Here is a 21,971-nt window from a genome sequence, read left to right as displayed (position 1 = left end):
TCCCCTGAAGATTGGAAGCCCCTTTGACCTTCCAAGGACGTCTCACACAGCCTTGGAGACCCCCTGAGTACATAGTGCCCATGGCCCTGTTGCCTTGTTATGGGGGACCTGAAGTGGGGCACAGAAGGCCCTGGAAGGTTGGCTCCACTCTCCTAGAACCCCAGCGTTCTTGTTAGAATGTACACAGTACAGTCAGAAGGTGGGGAGAAACTTGCCAGTGGGGAAGAGACCAGGAAGAAGAGCCAAGCTGGGAGCCAAGCGAGAGACAAGGGATGTTAGGACATCTATTTACAAGGGGACAGGCTGGCCCCGCCCAGGGAAGCAGCCAGACCACGGCACACAAAGATAAGACAAGATGCAAAGAGGGGCAGACATCGGCCCAGTAGCCAAGGGCCACATACAAGTGCATTCACACGCCTGTATGCACACGTGCGCAGTCACACACATGCACTCATGCACACACCTGTCCTCACACATAGCTACACACAGGTGCATTCGTGCACATGGGGCACGCACATATGTGCACATACACACATGCCTGCATGCACACACACTCATTCTCACACACAGGCACGTTCTAATCTCAGGAAGTTGGCTTCCGTTTTGGAGGTTCAAGCCCCCCAGGGCTACATCTCTCCATGAAGCACTTCTCCGGACCCCCATTCAACCTTCCAGAGCCCAGGCCATGTGCCCCATCTCCACCAGCACCTGGCCTGCAAAGTCGCAGTAGCTGGACACTTCTGAGAGAGTCCAAGATGACCTCCAGGCTCCGGGTGGAGGACAGGGATGCCAGGAGCCTAGAAGAGGTCAGGAGGGGGCTGACCACTCCCTTCTCCCCAGACCCGGAATCAGTGGAGGCAGGATCACAGACAGGCAGAGGCCCTGTGGTGGCATCAGAAAGCACACACACTGGGAGATAGCCTTGGGGCGTGGGACCCGGAGGAAGGGAGTCTTGGTGGATGTGGAATTTGGAGTAAAGTACCATGCAGGATGGGAATTCTCTATTTGACAGGCTTGGATCCTTTTCAGGGGGTGTCAGGAGGGGAGCTGTGGAAGAAAGGGGTTTGTCCAATTAGTGTTGTCCCCACCCCCACCCCCCGTGGAAGACCTGCCTCCGTGTGACCCAGACCAGCCCTGTCGGATAAAAGCCAAGTCAGGAAGTGGACCGTCCTGCCAGTGGGCAAGGGGCGCCGGCTGATGGCCCGCGGGCGACACTGGGCGGGTCACCCTCCTTCCCGCCCTGGGCAGCAGGGTGGGCCCAGAGAATGACTCAGAAGCGGGTGCTCTGGTAGCGCAGCCGCCTCAGGTCTGCGAGGCCCTCAGTCCAGCCGTACACCTCCCTGCAGGGACTCTCGGCCAGTCACCGGCCCCCCGCCCCCCCGCCCCCGCCGCTGCTGCTGCCGCTGCCGCTGCTGCTACCGCTGCTCGAGCTGCCGCTGCTGCACCGGTCCTCGTAGATGGAGATCTCGATCTGGGCGGACGTTAAGGAGGGGTGCAAACCGAAGGGAACCGGCTGATGGAGGTCATCAGGGAAGCGCGAGCCCGAGCTGCTGCTGCTTCCCAGACAGGCAGGACGCGGACGCCTGAGAGCCACACCCAAACCCTTCCTCTCACCTGCGCTGGCTCAGCTCAGAGGCACCTGTGCACATCGAAGACCCGGCGCTTACATTCTAGCGGGTCTAATCTTTGTATCCCAGCACGCGATGTACCCAATGTGCCCTGTAGCGGGTGTGATTGACCAGGAAAGTGTGAGGACTTGGCTGTCCTGAGTTCAAATCTCCCCATACCCAATCTCAGCTATGTGACTTTTGACCGATCATCTCACTTGTTACCATCCGTTATCTGATCTGTAAAATGGGGATAATAATAGAATCTTGGAGTTATTGCAAGAATTAAATGAAATAAAGCATGTAAAGGACTAAACACAATACCTGGCACATAGTAAAGGCTTGATGACACAAAGCTCCTCTCCTTGGGCTTTGTAAGCATGAGATTCCCTGGGATTTGTGTTTTCTTTACCAGTAAATGTTATTTTTAAGAATTCTACTATCTGCTGCTGACTGGGGGTGGGAGGTGAGGGGATGTATGTATACCTTGATCAGGAGGAATGGGTAGACCTATAACACACTCGAGGGCCAGTCTCCCACTAAGATTTCCATCTTCTCATCTGTGAAAGGGGTACAAGGGGACCTACCGCATAGGCTTCAGTGAGGGTTAAATGCAAGGGCAGTGAAGAGTGGCCTGGGCTCAGATCTTGGCTCTGGTAGTCACTGGCTGGGCGGCTCTGAGTCAGGGTCCACTACAAAGGCAGTAAGAAGAGTTACCCATTTTACAGGGGTCTTATGAGAAGTACAGGAATTCATATTTTCAAAGCACTTACTGTGACATCTGGCATGTATTGATATTAACTACTGCTTAAATGCAGGCTTCCCAGGTGGCACTAGTGGTAAAAAACCCGCCTGCCAATGCAGGAGATGTAAGAGATGCAGGTTCAATCCCTGGGTCGGGAAGAACCCCTGGAGAAGGGCATGGCAACCCACTTCAGTATGCTTGCCTGGAGAATCCTTTGGACAGAGGAGCCTGGCGGGCCACAGTACATAGGGTTGCAAAGAGTCGGACATGACTGAAGTGACTTAGCACGCACACACGCGCTGATTAAATGCATCTCAATAAAAGCAAAGCCTAAAATTTACAAATAGCACTAACTTATGGTGGGAGAGGAAGGTCAATGATCAGGGATATGGGGAACCCTAAGAAATCCCTAAGCAGAGTCTCCTAGGGTGGTCCAGCTTCCTGGCAGCCTCCCCGGGGCTCCCACTGGCTGCAGCTGGGTGCCTTCAAATGGAACAGCCAGAAAGGATACAACTCTCATCCCTCGCTCCACAGGGTCTGTGAGCAGGAGGCCTCGGGGGGCAAAGACCTTCTCATTCTGCTCCTGGATGTAGCGGGAGATCTTCTTAAGAACCTGTGAGGAGAGGGGCCCATTGAGGCTGAGGCCGAGGCACCAGAGCCCCAGCGGGGAGGGAACGTGGGGCTGTGGGGGAGTAGCCACCTTCTCATAGTGGGTCTCCATGCAGAGGAAGATGAAGTAGGCCGTGGCACAGGCCAGGCAGCCCTCGAGGTAAGAGCTGCCCCCAATCTTCTCGGCCTCCGCGTAGAAGCTGTTGAGGGTCTTCACGGTCTCCTCAAAGAGCTGCCGCTCGATCTGGAGGGAGAGAGAGACAGGAAGCCGGACCCAGGTCAGCCTCCCTGGAGTGTGGTTGCTGTGGTGGGGCCTCACCAATGTGGGGGTTGGGGGCACACAGGCAAGATCAGAGAGGTGCCCGTGGAGCACTTGACAGGAAGTCAGGAGACTGGGGGTCCAGTCCAGACTTGGCTATCAACTAACTGCATGACCTTGAGCTAATGATTTAACTACTCTAGCCTCAGTTTCCACATCTATAAAATGGAAACAAAATGACAACCTGTCCTCACTTGAAAACAGAAAACTCTCATGAAATCCAAGAGGTGAACATTTTCTGCAGTGGATCAGGTCTCTATGCTCTCCCTGCCAGGACTCTGATCAACCTGAGCACCCAGTTCTATCTATATCCACTATGGATGCAACTGTGTCCATAAGGAAACAAAAGTCCTGTGAAAAAGCAGAGTCGGACGTCAAGGCTCTTCTGCCGCTCAGTTTGGTACATCACTTCCTGGCCCTGAGCTTTCTCTCTTAAAGGAGAGGATGAACTAGAGCAGTGCTTCTCCAACTTTAACGCATGTATGAATAAACTCGGGATCTTAAAATGCAGATTATGAGTCAGTAGATCCAGGGTGGAGCCTGAGATGCTGTTTCTGGGAGACAGGATGTTGCCTGTGCACAGGCCACAGTTTTGGTTCAAGGACTTAGAGGGTCTCAATTCTGGTGCACACTAAAATCTCCTGAGGAGTTTTTTTTTTTTTTTTTCTGAGGAGATTTTAAAACGTAGGCACACCCAGGTCTTGCCTCCAAGAGATTCTGATTCAAACGGTCTGGGAAGGGGGAGGGTGGGTCAGAGCAGCAAAGACCACCACTGTCCTAGTTTACCCAAGCTGACACCTGCAATTTTTTTCAAAAGCTCCCAGGTGGTTCTAATGGGCAGCCAATCATGATCAGCACCGCACTAGGAGATCAGAGATTCTCAAAGTGGGATCCATAACCACCCGACGCCATATCCCCTGGGGCTTTCTCATTAAAAATTAAGATCTTCAGCCCAGCTGTACATTGGAACCATCTGTGGAAATTTAAAGCAATGCTGATGCCTGGGTCCCAGCCCCAGACACTCTGATTTGATTGATCTTGGGTGTGGTCTGAGCATCACGATTCTTTTAAGCTCCCCAGGAATTTCTAATGCACAGCTGGAGTTGAGAAGTGCTTCTAAAAAGAGATTCCTGAACCTAATCCTGCAGCTGAGTCAGCATCTCTGATGACACCTGATATTATCCAATAAGACTCAGGAATTCGTGTTTGTTTGACAAGCTCCCTAGGGGATTCTCTGAAATTTGAGAACCACTGAACTAGAAAATCTCTGAATTTTTTTTTTCAGCTCTAACTTTCTAGGAGGTGACAGTGAGGCAAGATGCTTTAGTTCTTCCACATGAAGTGGCTGAGCAAGTTGTTTCCTATACTATTTTTATTAGAAAAAGATAAATATTCTAATAAGCCCCTCAGTTCCACCATGGTCTGTGTCCCAAGTTTAGGCAAAGACACCCTTACCCGACTGTCCAACTCTGGGGGGAACTTGGTCTGGAACTGGCAGATGGTCCCATCGCTGTAGTCTCTCTGGATAAAGACCTTGGTGGCCAGCGAGGCACTTCGCCGGAGCTCCTGCAGATTGTGGACCTTGGGAATTGATCAGGAGACACGAACTCAGGGTGATCTTCCTTCTAGGTTTGTCCAAGGCTGAGTGGTTTATTAGGGTGTGGGCCTTTCATAGCTAAAATCAGGAAAGTTTTCAGGAAACCAGGACAAGTTGTCCACCCTACAAGTGTTCAAGGAAGGCCATGGGAAGCAGGCCTGTCAAGATTACCCCAGAGGATGCCTCCAGCTATCCCAGAAATATCCTGAAAAAGCCTGAAGCAGGGCCAAAGTTGAGCCAAAATGAGAGGTTCTGGAACCACCAACAGAGCCAGGAACAAATTGTAATGAAAGGAAAACATTTCCTGGTGGCTCGCCCAGATCCTCTTTTCTCTTGGTCTCTCTCCTTCATACACACACACACACACACACACACGCATGCATGCATGCACACATGCCCATAGTAGGGCCTTTCACTCTTTCATTCACTCAGCAAGTTTCAAACATTCACAACTTGTCAGGCCTTGGCTTGGAGACCCCAGCACTGAATAAGACTGATGCCTCAAGTGGGGCTAACAGCACTTTACATGGAGCAGAGGAAGACAGGATGTATCCATGAACTCAGAGGGAGATTGGGGTTCAGGCCAAGTTATGACCCAGGTCAGAGACACCACAGATTATTTCCATGTCCAGCACTTCTCATCACAGGAATGAAGGGGGCCCACAGACACCGAAATTCCCCAGAGAAATCTGTGGACGATCTAGGAGCAGATCTTCCGAAACTGAAGAAGTCTCCTGCCTGGGCAGGAAGGAGTGGAGGGACTTTGGTCCCTTGTCCACACCTGAGGACTTGGCACTGACTCGGACTGTAGAGTCTGGGGGGAGTGGGCTCAATTCCACAGAAGAACAGAGCCTCTTTCTTGCACTTCTAGCCTCCTTCACCCACATTTGAGACAAGCAACCCACTGGGTGAAATATGTCAGACATTAGAAGTACGTGGAGCCCAAGCCCCAGAGGCAGACTGAACACAGCCGGTTCATCCTGTGTAATTAAGGTGAATCCATTCAGTCACTCGGCTTTCATTTATTGAGTCCCTACTATTGCCAGGCTCTGGGGATGCTGAGCAAAAGACAGTCGTGAGCTCCAGGGAGGAAGACAAGTAAATATATAATGAATCAGACTGTGATAAATGCTACAGAGAAGTAGCATCTTACCCAGAAAGGCTTGCTCAGAAAAGGCTTCCTGAGGTCTGTGCAGAGTCATACAGGAGCTACCAGTTGTAGTGGGTTGGCAGGGGGGTGGGGGAGGGAAGAAAAGGCAACCCAGAGGGAGAAGCCTGTGCAAAGTGAGAGAGGCAGTGGAGAACAAGTTCTGCTGCAATGACTGGAGGCAGATTTCAGCAAGAATGGACTGGTTTGCAGGTCAGATAAAAGCAGTAGATGAAGACAGTATAGAGGAGGCAAGGGGTAGATCACAAAGGGCTTGACAAGTTTCTACTGGAGGGGATGATTTCTGATAGAAGATACTTACACTTGCTTAAGAACTGGGGAAGAATAAGTTATAAGAAAAATGTTGTCAGTATGGTAGTAGGAGCAGATCCAGGGCCTGGGATGGTGCAAAAGCAGAGACTGCAAATGAGATCTTCCTAAATCCACATGAATTTTGCTCTATTTAAGAGTGTGATCCCACAGTATTGTGATCAGATGAAATAATGTACAAGGGCTCCTATAGTCTTAATAGCCCTTGATTCCCCTAATCGAGGTTTTAATTGAGAGTCCCTTGACTTTTAGCAGGATCCTATGAAAACTTTGAAAAATAAAGAATGCTTTGGTAACATAAATAAGTTCATCAGTGCATCTGCTCTGTTTAGTTAAGGTTTCACATGGTTGTGTTTTCAAAAGAAAAGGAGGGCCTGTGACCTTCCTCCACCCTTCTAAACCGACTACATGAGCCTGTCAACCTTGAAGATGGAGTCCCCTGGCCCCAGAAGGGTCATTCTGGCAGCTTTGTGAGTGGTGCACTGAAGTGGGCATGACTGGGGTAGGGGGTCAGTTGGAGGGATGACTATCTTTGCAGTAGTTCAGGGGAAAACTAAAGTGGGTCTAAGTTAGGAAGAATTATGGTGAGAATAGAAAGGGAAAGAACAGTGCTTCAGCCATTCTGAAATGGGCTCGGCTTCCTCCCTTCCAATATCCCCCTTTGTCTATGCCCAAACGCACCATGTGCTACCATGAAGCATGTCTCTAGTGACTGGTGAGCTGAGCTGTTGACTCTAGACAAGGAGCTGTTGACTCCTTCCTCTTAGGCACACAGCTAGATTAGTTCTCAGCCTCCTTTTCACTTAAGTGTGGCCATATGACTGAATAGAATGTGAGTGGGAATGATGAACGTCATGTTTAGGCTTGGCTCATAAAGACCATCCCTCCTCTGTGATCTTGCCCTGTCCACAGAAACCAAGGGAGCCATGTGTTGAAGATAGTGGAACCACAGGCTGAAGAGAACCTGGGTCCCTGAATCACTGCTTGGAGGAGAGCCACCGACTGATCAGGAACACAGGCCTGAGCAAGAAACAAACCTCTATTTTATTACAGCATTTAAGATTTTAGGGCACTACCTGGCATAATACATTCCCATTTCTTTTTGGCATTTATCCGCAAGTAGCCAGAGCAGAAAGGGTCAATACCCTTTCCAAACCCAACAGTATCCTGAGCCTGAGAATACTGTCCTGGCTCTGGGTGACTAGGGATCTTCTTCCCTACCTGGAGAGTGCTTGTGGGGGTCTTGAGGAGTTACTAGAAGGTGGTATCAGACACACTTTATACGCCAGAGCCCTAGTTTCCCAGATCTACTCAGAGCACACGTATCATAAAATCATCTGCCATTAGTGAAGAGGAGGATCTAGGGTAAGGCAGAGTCTCCTGCATCTCCATCCATGGTGGCTTGGTTGTGAAGTGCCATAAAGCCCTGGTGGGTACATAACCCACTGGCCAAGGAGCAGGAAACTGGCCTGCCAGTCCTGGCCACATGATTCTGGGAAAGTCTTCCCTTCTCTGGGGTTCTATTTCTTCAACTTGAAACTGAGAAGCTGGAACTACATCATCACTAAAGCCCTTGCCAGCTCTGGCATTCTAAAGGCCTTATCAGGGATTAGGAATGCAAATGTTTTCAGGGACTAAGCATGTGAGTCAGGTAGGTGTTGTTCAGTTGCTCAGTAGTGTCCAACTCTTTGCGACCCCATGGACAGCAGCACGCCAGGCTTCCCTGTCCTTCACCATCTCCTGGAGTTTGCTCAAACTCATGTCCATTGAGTCAGTGATGCCATCCAAACATCTGGTCCTCTGTCATCCCCTTCTCCTCCTGCTTTCAATCTTTCCTAGCATCAGGGTTTTCTAATGAGTCGGCTCTTCACATCAGGTAGCCAAAGTACTGGGGACTGTGACTAATTAGAGAACTCATGTGCTGTCTCAAGAAAGCAGCTGATCATTGCATGTGAGTATATGTGCCCAGGTTGCCACAATTCTGATTTTTTAAGAGAAGCCATAAATTCGGATTTCCTTAATATCAGATATCCAGATTTTTTAAATGTTTCCAATGAATTTTTTTTTTAATTTATAAGCACTGAGCAGACCAAATAAGGCACATCTGTAAACTAGATTCATTCCTAAAGCTGCCAGCTTAGGACCTCTGAACTAAAATCCCAGGGTGGGGCCCTTTGGACCAGAGCTAGAACCAGAGCCCAAGCCACTTGCCAGCTACTTAGCTTTCAGAAAGCTGACAGGAGTTTTCAGTCAAGATCCATAGATCCATGATGCTCTCCACCCCTAGGCAGCACTCCTGGGGTTTCCTAAATGTGCCTTTCCCCTTCCTGAACTCTCCCCTCTCTCTCATCACCATCCCCCAGCTGCTGGCACCTGAGTAAAGACCGGACCAAGAGGCATTGCATGGAGAAGAAAGAAAATCATCAGTAAGATCTGCAGGCACCAATTTTAAACCATAGTGTGGCAGGAAGAGGTGGCTGCCAGGGGAGTGGGTACCAGTGGCCTCACATCTAGGGTCTGTGCCCCTGATGGAGTCAACGTGGAGGACTCCAAGAAGCAAAGGAGCAAACACTGCAGGGCAGGTGAGCACTCCCAGGCGGAGGCCCCAGCTGGCCCACATCTCCATCCTCATTAAAAACCAGCTAATTCCCAAGGACACATCTGAGACTCAACTCAAGAATCAGAAGACTCAGATGATGAGCCAACAGCACGCTCTCTGGCTGGGGTGTGGAGGAGGAGTGAGGATGGTGAGTCACAGGGAGCAGGTTGGGCCTCAGGATGGAAACCTGGGCACAGGGCCTCCTTCCTTCTCAGACTGCACCAGAGCCCCAGCCCATTGTCTGCTGCTGCTGCTAAGTCACGTCAGTCGTGTCTGACGCTGTGCAACCCCATTGTCTGCTGCTTGTCAATTCCATACCTCAGAGATCAAACCTTCAGTGCCCCTCTTGGATAATGCTACTTTGTTGTTATTGGTTAATCTCTAAGTTGTGTCGGATTCTTAGCAACCCCATGGACTGTAGCCCACCAGACTCCTCTGTTCATGGGGATTTCCCAAGAAAGTATACTGGAGTGGGTTGCCATTTCCTTCTTCAGGGGGTCTTCCCAACCCAGGGATCAAACTCACGTCTCCTCCACTGGCAGGTGGATTCTTTACCACTGAGCCACCAGGGAAGCCCCTAATGCTACTTGGGTGCATTTTAAAATATCTTAGGGGCCAAACTTCACCACTTGGAGAAGTTCCTCCCAGCCAGGCATTTCCCAGTTGTCCTTGGCCATTTGGACTGGTTTCCAGGGCAGACCCTGATCCCATGACACACATTCACAGAGGTTTGTCACGGAGGAAATGGGCTCATTACAGCTTTCTAAATGAGGTCAGTGTACAGCTCAGGAGGCTTTATCCCTCCTCTGGGGTTCTCACACACACACCCCTCCCCTAATGTCCACTCCTAAACAGAAATTAGGGAGTAGAAAAGATCCAGTCTTCATGCCTTCCATCCAGGGATCCAAGGATATCCAGTCTTTCTCAGTTCTCTCCTTCTGTTTCTTCTTCCCTCTCCATCCCTCTCTCCCTGCCTCTTTCTCCCTCCCTCCCTCTCTTTCTCCCCCTTCTCTTCTCAAAACATCTTCCACTGGAGCTGAGGACTTCCCATTCAGAATCCTAAGGGAATGGCCCTAGGAGCTTGGCATGAGGTTTTCTTTCTGCCAATAGGTTTTTCCTGGTAATCTTAACTCAATCCTAACAGTAAAAACAGCCTGGGGAAAATGACTCACTCTGCAGCCCAGATAATGTGGACGTCCTGTGCCTTGGCAGAACTAAGGCTTCCTCCCTCAGTGCCATCATCAGAGCATAGCCAAGGCCCAACCGGGAAATGGGCAATGTTTGTCCTCAGCCTCTCCCCCCCGGGCATGCCTCCTTCCCTCTGCCCTCAAGCTGAACCAGCCAGGCCATTCAGGGTACCTGAGTCCCCACACTCCAGCCCTTCTCGAACTCCTTTGCACCCTTCACCATCAAAAGACCCCTAGTCCTCTTCTGTCTATTGGGCAACACAGCTGACTAATTGAACACACTGGATGCAACAAAAAAAAATCACTGGCCATGGAGGCAGAAGGTTCAAGTTCTCCTCCTGGCTCTGCCACTTTTTAAGCCATATTTTCTTGGATAAGTCTCAGCACTCCAGTTGCATCATCTGTAAAATGGGATAATGATGCTTTCCTTGGCTCCTTCACAGGGATTAGGCAAGCTTCTGAGCCTCAATTGTCTCATCTGTTAATTGGGGATAATGACACCACCCTCGCCCACTTCACAGCGTTGCTTTAAAGCTCAAAGGAGATCATGCATGTGATAGCACTTTGTACACGAGAAAATGCTATGTTCACAGAAGCGTTATGAGCAGAGCCTCTCCCAAGCTAACAGCCGCCACCTGGAAACACTGTCTCCACCAAGAGATGTAAGCCTGCTGGTTGGAATCTGTGAACCATAGCAGAATGGAGAGGAAGATTTGCTGGGACAAACAGGCCTCTTGGAATCTGTCAGATCTCATCATAGATGTGGACACCTTCTATGCCCACACTGCTGGCCCAACTGTGCCTGAGTGGCTAAACTTTCCCCTTCCTGCCCAACAGCAGCAGCCTCTCTACTGCAGTCTGGCAGCCTTGTCTGGAAGGTGACCAGCTCCTTGGCATCTCTCCTTTGTTCTCCCCGCCCACCCCCACCCCCCCCGCCTCTTCTCAGTATCTTTGGCACTCTCTGAGCACTCTGCATACCTCCACCCTGGAAACCAAGTTCCATGAGTCCGCTCAGGACTTGCCCCTCATTGGGTCCTAGGTGACGAGCTCTCCTACTTAACCCTGTGCCTTGTCAAAAAGCTGAGTGATGTCAAGCAACTGCCTCTCAATCCATGGTGGCAACAACAGAAGAATAATAACAGCAACACTTGGCACTGATGTCGCACTGATCAGCAGGACGCCCAGAGGCACTGCCTAGCATCATTCAAAAGCCTTTGCTGTCCCCCAGGCTTGTGTTCCAACTGGGCTGGAAATGAGGAAACACCACCAAAAAAAGTCAACGTCAGAACAGGGGAGATCTGATGTCCTCGGTTCCACTCCCAAATTCAAAGAAGAAACTTCCAGCTCTGGTGCTGACATGCTGTGACTATTAAATAGATCCTCTTCTTGATCTATTAGTTCTACTGCTTATAAAGTGGGAATATAAAGAGCCCCATTTCCCTTGAAAAATGAGGGGGTAGAGAAGGTAATTCCTAATCTCTTAAGCACTAGACACAGATCCTGCCCTCAGTCAATAGGTCCTTGGTTCAGCTTTCAAGCCCCTTGAAGGTGACACACCTATAGGCACACCCTGAAGAAGGCAGCTCCTCCCACCACACACAAGAGATACGCGATCTTCTGGTACAGGGAACTCAAAAGGGGTGAAGAAGCGAGAAAGGGTCATATGCAAAATTGAACTGGTGCAAGCAGATCATTAAAACCAACTATTTGGGGTTTTGACCTGAGGATTCTTTGTCCCCTCCTGTCCCCCACGCCCCGCCTCCACGGAGGAAATGCGGATGTGAAGGTAGGTCTGTCATCTCTCTGCCAGACTTTTGGGATCAGAAGCTAGATGGCTGCATCGCATAGCAACAGCAGCCAGCCGCCTTCCCTCCCTAAACAGGCTCAGGCTGGTCTCCAACCCTCTAGGGAAGTGGTTTCAGGACTTGCAGTTCGTGAGAAGGGGAAATCCCAGATGAAGCCCCAGAGCAACCCGGGCACTGATGCCAACAAGTGGTGCAGACAGCTTCGGGACTCAGATGAGGAAGATTGACACGCCAGGGGTCAAATAAGCTCCAGTGAGGAGCCCCTTTCTTCCACCCTGCCACTCCACCTCCCCCCTGCGCCCTCCCTCCGGACCTGATCGGGAAAACCACCCCATCCCATCCTACCCCAGCCCCCTCATCCAACCCCATTCCACCCTTTCCCGCCCCTAGAAGCGATCTCTTCCCGCAGCAGTCAGGCATTGACTGCGGGCCGGTGCTCGCCCCCTACCTCAGTGGCCATGTTCCGGGGGCGCTGACTGCTCCGAGCCCGCTGCGGGGCCCGTCGAGGAGGGATGTTGGCTCGGCTGACTCCGGGAGCAGGTGGGCTGACGGCGACGAGACCGGGGCCCGGGCGCTGTCCGCGGTGCTGATGAGGACGTCGCGGACCCGAGGGCCTGTGGGCGGGTGGGCCGGCGGGCGCCTAGGTCCTGGAGATGATCACTGTGCTGTCCGCGGTGCTGATAAGGGCGCCGGGCCGGAGAGGCGAGGCCGCACCCGAGGCTCTTCAGGGCCCGATCGCTAGTTGCCGCTGCTCCTGCAGGCAACGGCCTGGTTATCTTTGATAGCGGCGGCGGGCGTGGGGGCGGCGGGGAGGGGGGAGGAGGGGCCAGGCGCCTCCGCAGATAGGGAGGGGGAAGCGGAGGCCCCCAGACTCCGGCGCCCGCCCGCCGGAGAGGAGCCCCGCCCGCGGCCGGAGGCTCCGCTCCCGCCGGGCCCGGAGGCCCCGCCTCTCTTGCCTGTCCTTCCCCCTAATAAGAGCGCCAGGAGCTCTGCGCTCACTACCGAGGCCTCCCAGGGCTTCCAGACTCGGAGGAAAGAGAGGGAGGACCATTCTGGGGCAAGACATTCCAGCTTGCCAAGGCTGACGGTCCTCGACTCGTTCGCGGGCCCCCAGGTGCGGCTGTCTTTACCGTTCCAACACCCCTCTTCCCAACCCCTCCCCAACCATGGCCCAGGCTGCCTCTTATGTTTTTGTTTTTGTTCTTCTCTTTTCTCTCTTATGTTTCTTCTCTGTGGCCCCCTCTCGAGGCTTGCATGTACATTCCTTCCTATCCCCTCTGTCCTTTTCACTGCCATGAAACCTGGCAGCTAGAGGAGGATGCTGCAGACCACAGATAATAGTTTCCTTCCTTTAAATATGTGCCCTTGTTTCATCCCCAGAGATACCCTGGGGTCCCTTCTTTCAGGGAACTTCAGACTGAAGCCAGTCTCTCCTTGCTGCTTTTCCTGGCTCTGACCCCAATCCTTAGTCTTCCCTCTCTCCTCTGAAATCCCAGAGTTTGCACACACACACCATCACCACCACTTAAAAATCACAAGCAGATGATGCCAAACTGGTATGCCCACTCTTTAAGGATGGCAGGTCTGCTGTGGCACCTCTTTCACATTTTTCAACATCACACCTTCCAACCAGATGACCTATCTATTTGCATAATAAACAAAAAGGAAGCACCAACACAGGTGCCCTTTTATACACCCATATACCCCCCTTGGTCTCTGAGAGAAAGCTGGGAATATTCCTCTGCAGCTCACAGTTGCCTGAGGGTTAACACACACAGTTAGCCAGGAGACCTGAGTCCTGGCTCAGGCAGTATGACCTTAAGCAAACACTTCACATCTGGTCTTCTTTCTGTAAACTGAGTATTGAACTTCACTAAACTATTTCTAGGGTTCTTTTTTTATTTTAAAATTTTCAAACATACAGAAACTTTGAAAGGTTGGTACAGTAAACTGTACTATCCACTTGGCTTCACCAATTGTTAGCATTTTGTCACATTTGCTTGGTAGATACAGAAACAGAGATATAGTTGACTAGATTATTAGAAAGTAAGTGAGGGTTTATTCTTAAGTACTTCACCATGTATCTCCTAAAAATAAGGGCATTCTCCTACCTAATCACAATATTATTATCACACTTTAAAAAGTTCCATATCATCTTATATTCTAGGATAGCTTATTGCCCCTAAAAGACATTAATAGCAATGACCCCTCAGAGCATCTCATGTTTAACAGCTAACATTTGTTGAGCACTTATGATGTGCCAGACCATATTCTACATGTATTATCTTATATAATCCTCATAATTATTCTTTGAAATAAATGCCTTTTATTATTTCCACTTTACAAATGAGGAAACTGAGTAAGTTACTGGAGGTCACATGGCCTGTGAGGAACAGAGGCAAGATTCAAACACAGGCAGTCGAGCTCCAGGGCTCACGTGGTTGATCTCCCAAGCTGTACTGTCTCCTTCCAGCATCCTGTAGCCTATGAATTAGCAAAACAGTAACCACATCTCCAGTTGCCTGTTTCACAGATAAACACACTGAGTCCCCAAGGATAGGGACATGCCAAAGAAATTAAAGGCAGATGTTTCATTTCACCTATAGCTTTGCAAATGATCTGGCATCGAACAACAACCTGAAAATATCTGTGAATCCCATGGTGGTCTCTGGTAATAAACAAACACACATCTGATGATCTCCATGTATACCTCTCCCAGTTCCTTACACTTGGTTTTGATCATATTAATTAGACAACCACATCTGAAAACCACTCTCTTCACTTGAAGATAACACACCTGGATGAGTGCATTCTATGTATATTTGTGGAACACCTACTATGTACCAGGCATTTTTCTAGGAGATTGGGATACAGGGATGACTAAATGCATGAAGATTTTGTTCTTACTGAAACTTATATTAATAGGGAAATGATCAATAATGGATGAGCAAAAAGTATCAAATATCTCAAGTTGTAATCGCTAGTAGGAAGAAAAGTAAAGCATGGTAATGAGAGAGAAATGGGGGTAGAGGGTATTTTAGAAAAAATACAACAAGTTTTTTGTTAAGGTGACTTTGGGCAGAGGCCTGAAGGAAGTGAGAGAATTTAGCATGCAGTTATCTGAGAAAATTGACAAAGCTTAGAGGACAGAATATGAGGGCTCTGAGGCAGGGAGTGGGCTTGGCATGTTCAAATAGCAGGGAGACCAGTGTAGCTAGACTGGAGGGGGCAAAGGAAAGAGAGACAGAAGCTGAAACCAGAAAGGGAGCAGGAGCCAGGTTTTACATGACTTGTCGGCCCTCATGAGGATTTTGAATTCCATTCAGAAAGTGGGATGGCAATCCTTAAAGATTTAGACTAGAGGCGTGGTATTATCTAATTGCAGTTTTTAATAGATTGCTCTAGATGCTAGGGTTGGCAGAGATGCAAGAAAAAGCAATGAGGCCAATTAGGAGGCTGTTAGAGTTATCCAGTCAAGATATGGTGGTGGCTGAGATTAGGGGAGTAACAGTGGAGGTGGTAAGAAGTGGCCAGAGTCTAGATATTTATAACTTGGAGGAAATGCTGAAAGGACCTGTGGATGGATTGAGGTTGCAACATGTAAGAAGTTAAAGATGATTCCAAGTTTTGAAGTCTCAGCCACTGAAACAAAGGAGTTGTTATTTACTGAGGGAGGAAGACTAAGGGCTGAGCAAGGATGGGGAATACAGAGTCTGGATGTGTTTAGTTGATTCCGAGTATTTTTAATATTTATTATTTAGCTGCATTAGGTCTTAGGTGCAGCTTGAGGGATCTTCATTGCATAACCTGAGCCCTTTCGTTGTGGTGCATGGATTCTCTAGTTGTAGCACACTGGCTTAGATGCTCTGTGGCATGTCAGATCCCAGTTCCCTGACCAGGGACTGAACTCGCATCTCCTGCATTGCAAGGTGGACTCTTAACCACTGGACCCACCAGGGAAGTCCCCTTGGTTTAGGTTTGAAGTTTGATATGCATGTTATACATCTTAGTAAAGTATGCAGTTGGCATTCACGGAAGAGGTAGAGGGTTGGAAATAAAAACTTCAGGAGTCATCAGTATGTGAATGGTATTTAAAACCATGGGTCTAGATGAAATTATCTAGGAACTGGATAATAGAAAAAAAAAATTAAGACCCAGTCCTGGTACTTTATTACTTACAGTTTGGGAAGACAAAAGGATTTTGAGAAGAGTGGCCCCTGAAGTAGAAGGACACCTGGAAGAGAGCGGTATCCTGGAGCCAAGTGAGAAACCTGCTAACAGAGCCTTTCCAGCTGCGTTGAGTGCTGCCCGCATATAGAATAACATTAGAGTAACATGAAGGCTGAGAAATAACCACTGGACCTGGCGACAAGAAGGTCGCTGGTGATCTTGATAAGGGCTGTTTTAGTGGAGCATGGAGATGAGATTCTGTTTAAAATGGGTTTCAGAGTCAGATTGGAGGAGAGGAAGTAGAGATACTGGGAGTGTAGACAACTCTTTTAGTCATTTTGCTGTAGAGTAACAAGTAGCATGGTGGCTTGAGGAAGAGGAAGGAGCAAAGGAGGTTCTTTTAAGATGGGAGACATTAGAGTCTGGGGTTTGCTGACAGGAATAATCCACCAGAGAGGAAACACTGATGGCTCTGAAAAAAGAGGGTTAATAACAGAAGCAAGCCCTTAAGAGGTCAGCAGAGAATGGGCAAACATGGAAGGGATGGCTTTGGAAAGGAGCACAGACAATTTCCCACCACAAATACAATGGAAGAAGCACAGTACGGGCCACTAGTATAAGTAGACTAGGAGGTTTTGTGGTGCAAGTTAAGACCTGAGCTCTACACCTTATTCCTCTTCAACTAGCTGAGACTTGCATGCATCACATTTCTAAACAAGTACATTCAACCATTGTGTATGAAGAGTTTGCTGTGTGCCAAGCATGGTGCTGGCACTTTCCTGTAGACCCCAAGGAGAGCTCTCCTTACCAGTGAAATTACAAGACTAGGACTCTGTACAGAACCTTGAACTCATCCGTGTAAGGATGAATGATCCCTCCCAATATCCAGCTCCTCTGACTAGAAAAAGACAGTAACAGCCTCAGCCTTTTATTACTACCTTGCCTCCAGTGTTAGCACAGTCTTGACAGACCCCAGGCTTAGAGGCATCAAAGTGGAAGCTATGGAGAGAGATCCACTTTTGGAGTGAGGAGAGCTTCCTATAGTACTGGCTCGAGGCTGCAATGGAATCCTACAGAACAGGATGTTCCCACGCTCCAGTCACTTGGACTTTTAACTCTGGAGGAAGGAGAAGATGCTGAGATTTAATCTGACCGATCATTATTACCCAGCTGCCTTGGGACAAACCAGCCCCTATGCAAGAGCCTAGCTCTTTGATGTTTTTTGTCATAAATTAATGAGTTTGCCCACAAAATAACATCAAAGGAGATCCACTAACTAATTCAGTGTTATCATCCTCTAATCTTCGGCTGCATTGGAAAGTCTCCCCCAAAAGGACCACAGCCAGAAAAAGAAACCAGCGGAAAAATTTGGAAATCATGCTACCTGGAAAGAGATGAGAGGGAGACGAAGTCCTGCAGACTGCAGAAGAGACACAAAAAGAGCTACCTAATCTCAGGGCAAGGAAGGAAAAGCAGGAGGAGGGTGGAGATTCTCAGCACTTGGGTCTGGAAAGAAGACAACTGCATGCAGGCTTGAGGGGAAATTGTGGTCTGTAGAGTCTTAAATGGTGTCATCTCAGAGCACACTGTGGAGACTACAAGGAAGTGTGTGGTAAGAAACCTTGTCCCTGGAGTCAGATGACATGGGTTTCAACCTCCAGCTTCTGCTGTTCACTGTATGATTACCAGCAAGTCTCAATCTCTCTGGGCCTCTGTTCTCTGATGTGTAAATTGGTGGCAACAATTTTCTCCCCCAGTCAAAATCCCTCCAAGTATAGGAGGCTATCTCTTGATGCCACCTACTCTTTCAAATCTGGTCTTTCAAGAGGACACAGGAGAAGATTTATGGAGATGCTTGCTAAAGATCCTCCCACAGTAACGTTTCTTCCAGGCCAAGCAAGTTTTCCTAAAGCACAGAAAAGAATAGCCAGCATGCTTTATTTAATTCACTGAACAGATGCTTTTAAAAAAAAAACAACCCACTGTATACCAGACAGAAAGATGACTATGGGATGTTTTCAACCCCCCAAGGAGACCAAACTCTAGTCAAGTGATGGCCAGTCTCCATGATAAGTATTAAGGCAGAGACAATTTCTTTAGAAACTAAGGTCCAGAAAAAGTTTTACCAACTACATGACATTTGGGCTTGGACTTCAAGGATTACTATCGTATCCCCAGACAGTGGATGAAGGAACACTGTGTGAAAAGGCGTGAAGGCATGAAAGGTTCCTAGAAACACAGAACCTTTGGAACTTCAAACTCAGGAAAGCAGCTGCAAGGCAGTATCGGGGATGACTGCAAAGGTCCTGGAAACATGAATGAAAGGGACCTACTCTAAAAATAGTACAGAGCAGGCAGACCGTGACACTTGTCTGGAAGTGGATTCACTAGGAGGTGACTAAGCGAATGGGAGGTTGCCACCGTTTCTTCATTCATAGTCTCCATGTCTCTCTCTCTTTGTCTTTTTCTCTCTTCCTTTTTCTTTTACAGGAAGTGGAGTGGGAGGCAAGTTTCCATAAGAATTCACAGCTACCCCAAGAGAAACTGCCGACACTGGGATTCTTAGCTACACTGCATTTCTGTCATGATGACAGCCACCATGCTGGAAGGGAAGCCTGGCAGAATTCCCAAAGAACCCCTGTTCTGAGAATGGTTCCAAAGGCCCTCTGCAGGAGCAATTATCGAAGGGCTGACTGCAGGGCCTCACCTCCAAACTGGCAACAAATTCACCAATTGCTTCCAACCATAGCCAACTGGGGGGAAGACTGCAAGGCTTCTAAGTGGTGGAAGTTCTTTAAAGAAGTAAATAGGCATGGGCATAAAGAGTAATGGGTGCTTATAAAGCATCATTAATCATGAGAGCCAAAAGGAGTTCAATCCAATTTCACTGGCAGAAACCTTTGTTCAAAAGAAACCTCGCATAAAAATCAAAGACATAAAACAAATCAAAGAAAGTGGATTTGCATGAATGGGGGGAAAACTTACCTACTTTCCCACCCTCTCACTCCCTACAAAAGCCCCCAGCACACCCCTCTGCAGACCTCCCAGGACTCAGTAGAATATGGGGTTTTTTTTCAATCGTGAAAGTAACACATGCCTATGATTAAAAAAATGCAAACATACAGAGAGACGTATAATAAAAGGCAAGAGTCCCCCACCTACTGTATCCTACACGTTCCTACCTTCAAGTCATTTCTCCCCCGGAAGAAATAACTTTTCACTCTTTAGCTGTTTCTGCTTTAAATTCTGATTTTTCAGAAGTTTTTTTTACATTGCTAAATGATATGCCTGTTGTTCTATTTCTTGTTTTATTAACTTTAGAAACCTTTTTCCTGTTTTCTGCTGTGACAACAGAGAACTTAACTCACCCTGCCACCCTCACATACCAATATAATTACAGTAATATTTGAATTTAACTTTTATTTTTATCAAAGTAATACACATGTAGTTAGTTTAAAATTCCAGCCAGGGACAAGGGTTTATCATGAAAAACAGAAGCCCTGTCCTGCAATCACTATGTAAAGCTGTATGGAGATTCTACAAAAGACTAAAAATGGAACTACTGTATAATTCAGCAATCACACCCCTGGGTACACATCTGAAGAAAACAAAACGTTAATTTGAAAGTATACATGCACTCCAGTGTTCACAGCAGCATTATTTATAAGATCCAAGATACGGAAACAACCTAAGTGCCCATCAACAGATGAATGGATAAAGATATGGCTTATATACACAAAGGGATAGGAATACTGCTCAGCCATAAAAAAGAAAGTTTTGCCATGGCTAGAACTAGAGGGTGCTGCTGCCGCTAAGTCGCTCCAGTTGTGTCCGACTCTGTGCGTCCCCATAGACGGCAGCCCACCAGGCTCCCCAGTCCCTGGGATTCTCCAGGCAAGAACACTGGAAGGGGTTGCCATTTCCTTCTCCAATGCATGAAAGTGAAGTCGCTCAGTCATGTCCGACTCTTAGCGACCCCATGGACTGCAGCCTACCAGACTCCTCCATCCATGGGATTTTCCAGGCAAGAGTACTGGAGTGGGGTGCCATTGCCTTCTCTGAGAGGGTACTATGCTTAGTGAAATAAGTCAGACAAAGACAAAGACTGTGTTATCATCTATAGGCAGAACCTAAAAACTAAAATAAATGACTGAATATAACAAAACAGAAATCAACTTACAGATATAGAGAACAAACCAGTGGTTACCAATGGAGAAGAAAGGGGTAAGGGCATAATAAACAGAGAGGATTAAGAGTTTTTCTATACGAACTACTATGTATAAAATAAGAAAGCTACAAGGATATATTGTACAGCACAAGGAAGGAATATAGTCAATATTTTATAAGAAATATAAGTGGAATGTAATCTATACAACTTTTGAATCACTATGTTGTTCACCTGAAACTATATTATTAATCAACTAGACCTCAATTTTTAAAAATGCCTTCTTGTAAAAAAATAAATAAGCTATAAGGATATATTGTACAGCACAAGGAATTAGCCAATATTTCATAAAAATTTTAAATGGGGTATAATCTAAAATTTTTTGAATCACTATGTTATACACCTGAAATCAGTATAAGATTATAAATCAACTATACCTCAATAGAAAAAAAGAATACCTACAAAAAATAAAATTGATCCATATTTTTTAAAAACAGGGAAAAAAACAGAAGCCCTGCTCCATCTCTCCCTTGCTTCTCATTCTATCTATCCTCCTGCCCACTGAGTTAAACTGACCTGTGAGAATAAAAAACTTCTCTGTTTGGTTCCCCTTCTCATTCTTTTTCTGTAGCATTCATCATCTTTGCTAGCAAACAATGTAACTTACTCATTCTGTCTTCTGTTTGTCTTGTCTGCTAAATTGTAAGCTTGGGCAGAGTCTTTACCCTGGCTCCTGTTTCACTGATGTATCCCAAATGGGTGTGATAATGTCTGACAACAAATTTGAATTAATTAAACAAAATCCTCTGTAAGGGGAAGAGAAAGAAGCAGAGTTTCTGTGAGATAGTGTTAGAACCAATCATTTTACATTTGCTTTCTTCTTTGAGAAGGAATAAATGTAAATGAAAATTCATTTTGTAGATGATAACAAAATTATTCTGGATAGTGGGGGAGGTACTACGGTAGACAAAGACCTCAATTCAGACCCACTTATCGGCCACGCATGTAGCCATAGTCTTCATTGGACAAGTTGATCCAATTGCTTTTATAGAAAGTAGCTATTTGCTGAGGTTGGTAGAGCCTGGGTAGGAAATAAATGTCGAGGAAGTGGTCTTTGCCCTCCCAGTTCTCCCAAGGAGCGCTCGTGCTATAGAAGGGGTGCTTCCTCCAGAAAGAACAGCCACCATGGGCCCCAGAGCCAGAGGCCATTAGATCACAGGTTGAGCACTGGACGCTGGCAGGAAAGAGAGGATACTGTCCTGAGCCAACCCACTCAGCATTAGGAGTCCCGCCCCAAAGCCCATCAGACCCAGGAAGCCTTTCTTGAACCACCTCACTCCAACACAGGGCTTTCTACACACCTCTCTCGTGGCTTTTATCATGCCATGCTTGGCCTGGTAGACTCTACAGAGCTTCCGGAATTTCGGAACACTGGCTAGGTCACAGGGCAGGTTCCAGTGACTGGAACGCTTCCATGGTCTTCCAAGCTCTGCCAGCCAGTTCACCGCTCCCTGCCTGCTTGTCTTCTAGTCCTCCGTCCACGCCCCCTGACATGGCCCTGCATGTATAGCTTCCTCCCCTAACAAATCTCACCCTCTCTTCACCAAGGCACAACATCCCAGCTCCTGTTTTCTCTGGGGTCCAACCCACATGGCCCTGCTTATCCCTCCCAGCCCTTCCCCCAACCTGTC

At 48.0% G+C, this 21,971-nt stretch overlaps 1 protein-coding gene across 1 annotated transcript; it reads right to left on the bottom strand.

Moving 5' to 3' along the window:
- Positions 1 to 261: 261 nt before the first annotated feature.
- Positions 262 to 12,903, bottom strand: GOLGA7B (golgin A7 family member B). The gene is made up of 5 exons (XM_040255156.1): positions 12,394 to 12,903; positions 4,736 to 4,861; positions 3,053 to 3,205; positions 2,864 to 2,965; positions 262 to 1,471 (listed from the first exon to the last, which is right to left on the bottom strand). Exons 1-5 carry the CDS (start codon positions 12,403 to 12,405, stop codon positions 1,361 to 1,363), a joined length of 504 nt encoding a protein of 167 aa, XP_040111090.1. The 5' UTR covers positions 12,406 to 12,903; the 3' UTR covers positions 262 to 1,360.
- Positions 12,904 to 21,971: the final 9,068 nt, after the last annotated feature.

The sequence above is a fragment of the Oryx dammah genome, unplaced genomic scaffold (genome assembly GCF_014754425.2).
Source record: "Oryx dammah isolate SB20612 unplaced genomic scaffold, SCBI_Odam_1.1 HiC_scaffold_14, whole genome shotgun sequence".
In the NCBI taxonomy this organism is placed as follows: domain Eukaryota; kingdom Metazoa; phylum Chordata; class Mammalia; order Artiodactyla; family Bovidae; genus Oryx; species Oryx dammah.
Note: the sequence above shows the minus strand (reverse complement) of the source record. Positions and strands in the feature narration are given on the sequence as shown.

Bases quoted from the DNA above. Each gene is read 5' to 3' on its own strand.
- GOLGA7B (XM_040255156.1), bottom strand. The intron at 3,206-4,735 runs GTAAGGGTGTCT...CTCTCCCTCCAG, and splicing joins CCCCAGAGTTGGACAGTCGG to ATCGAGCGGCAGCTCTTTGA. The intron at 1,472-2,863 runs GTATCCTTTCTG...ACGTCCGCCCAG, and splicing joins TGGAGCGAGGGATGAGAGTT to ATCGAGATCTCCATCTACGA.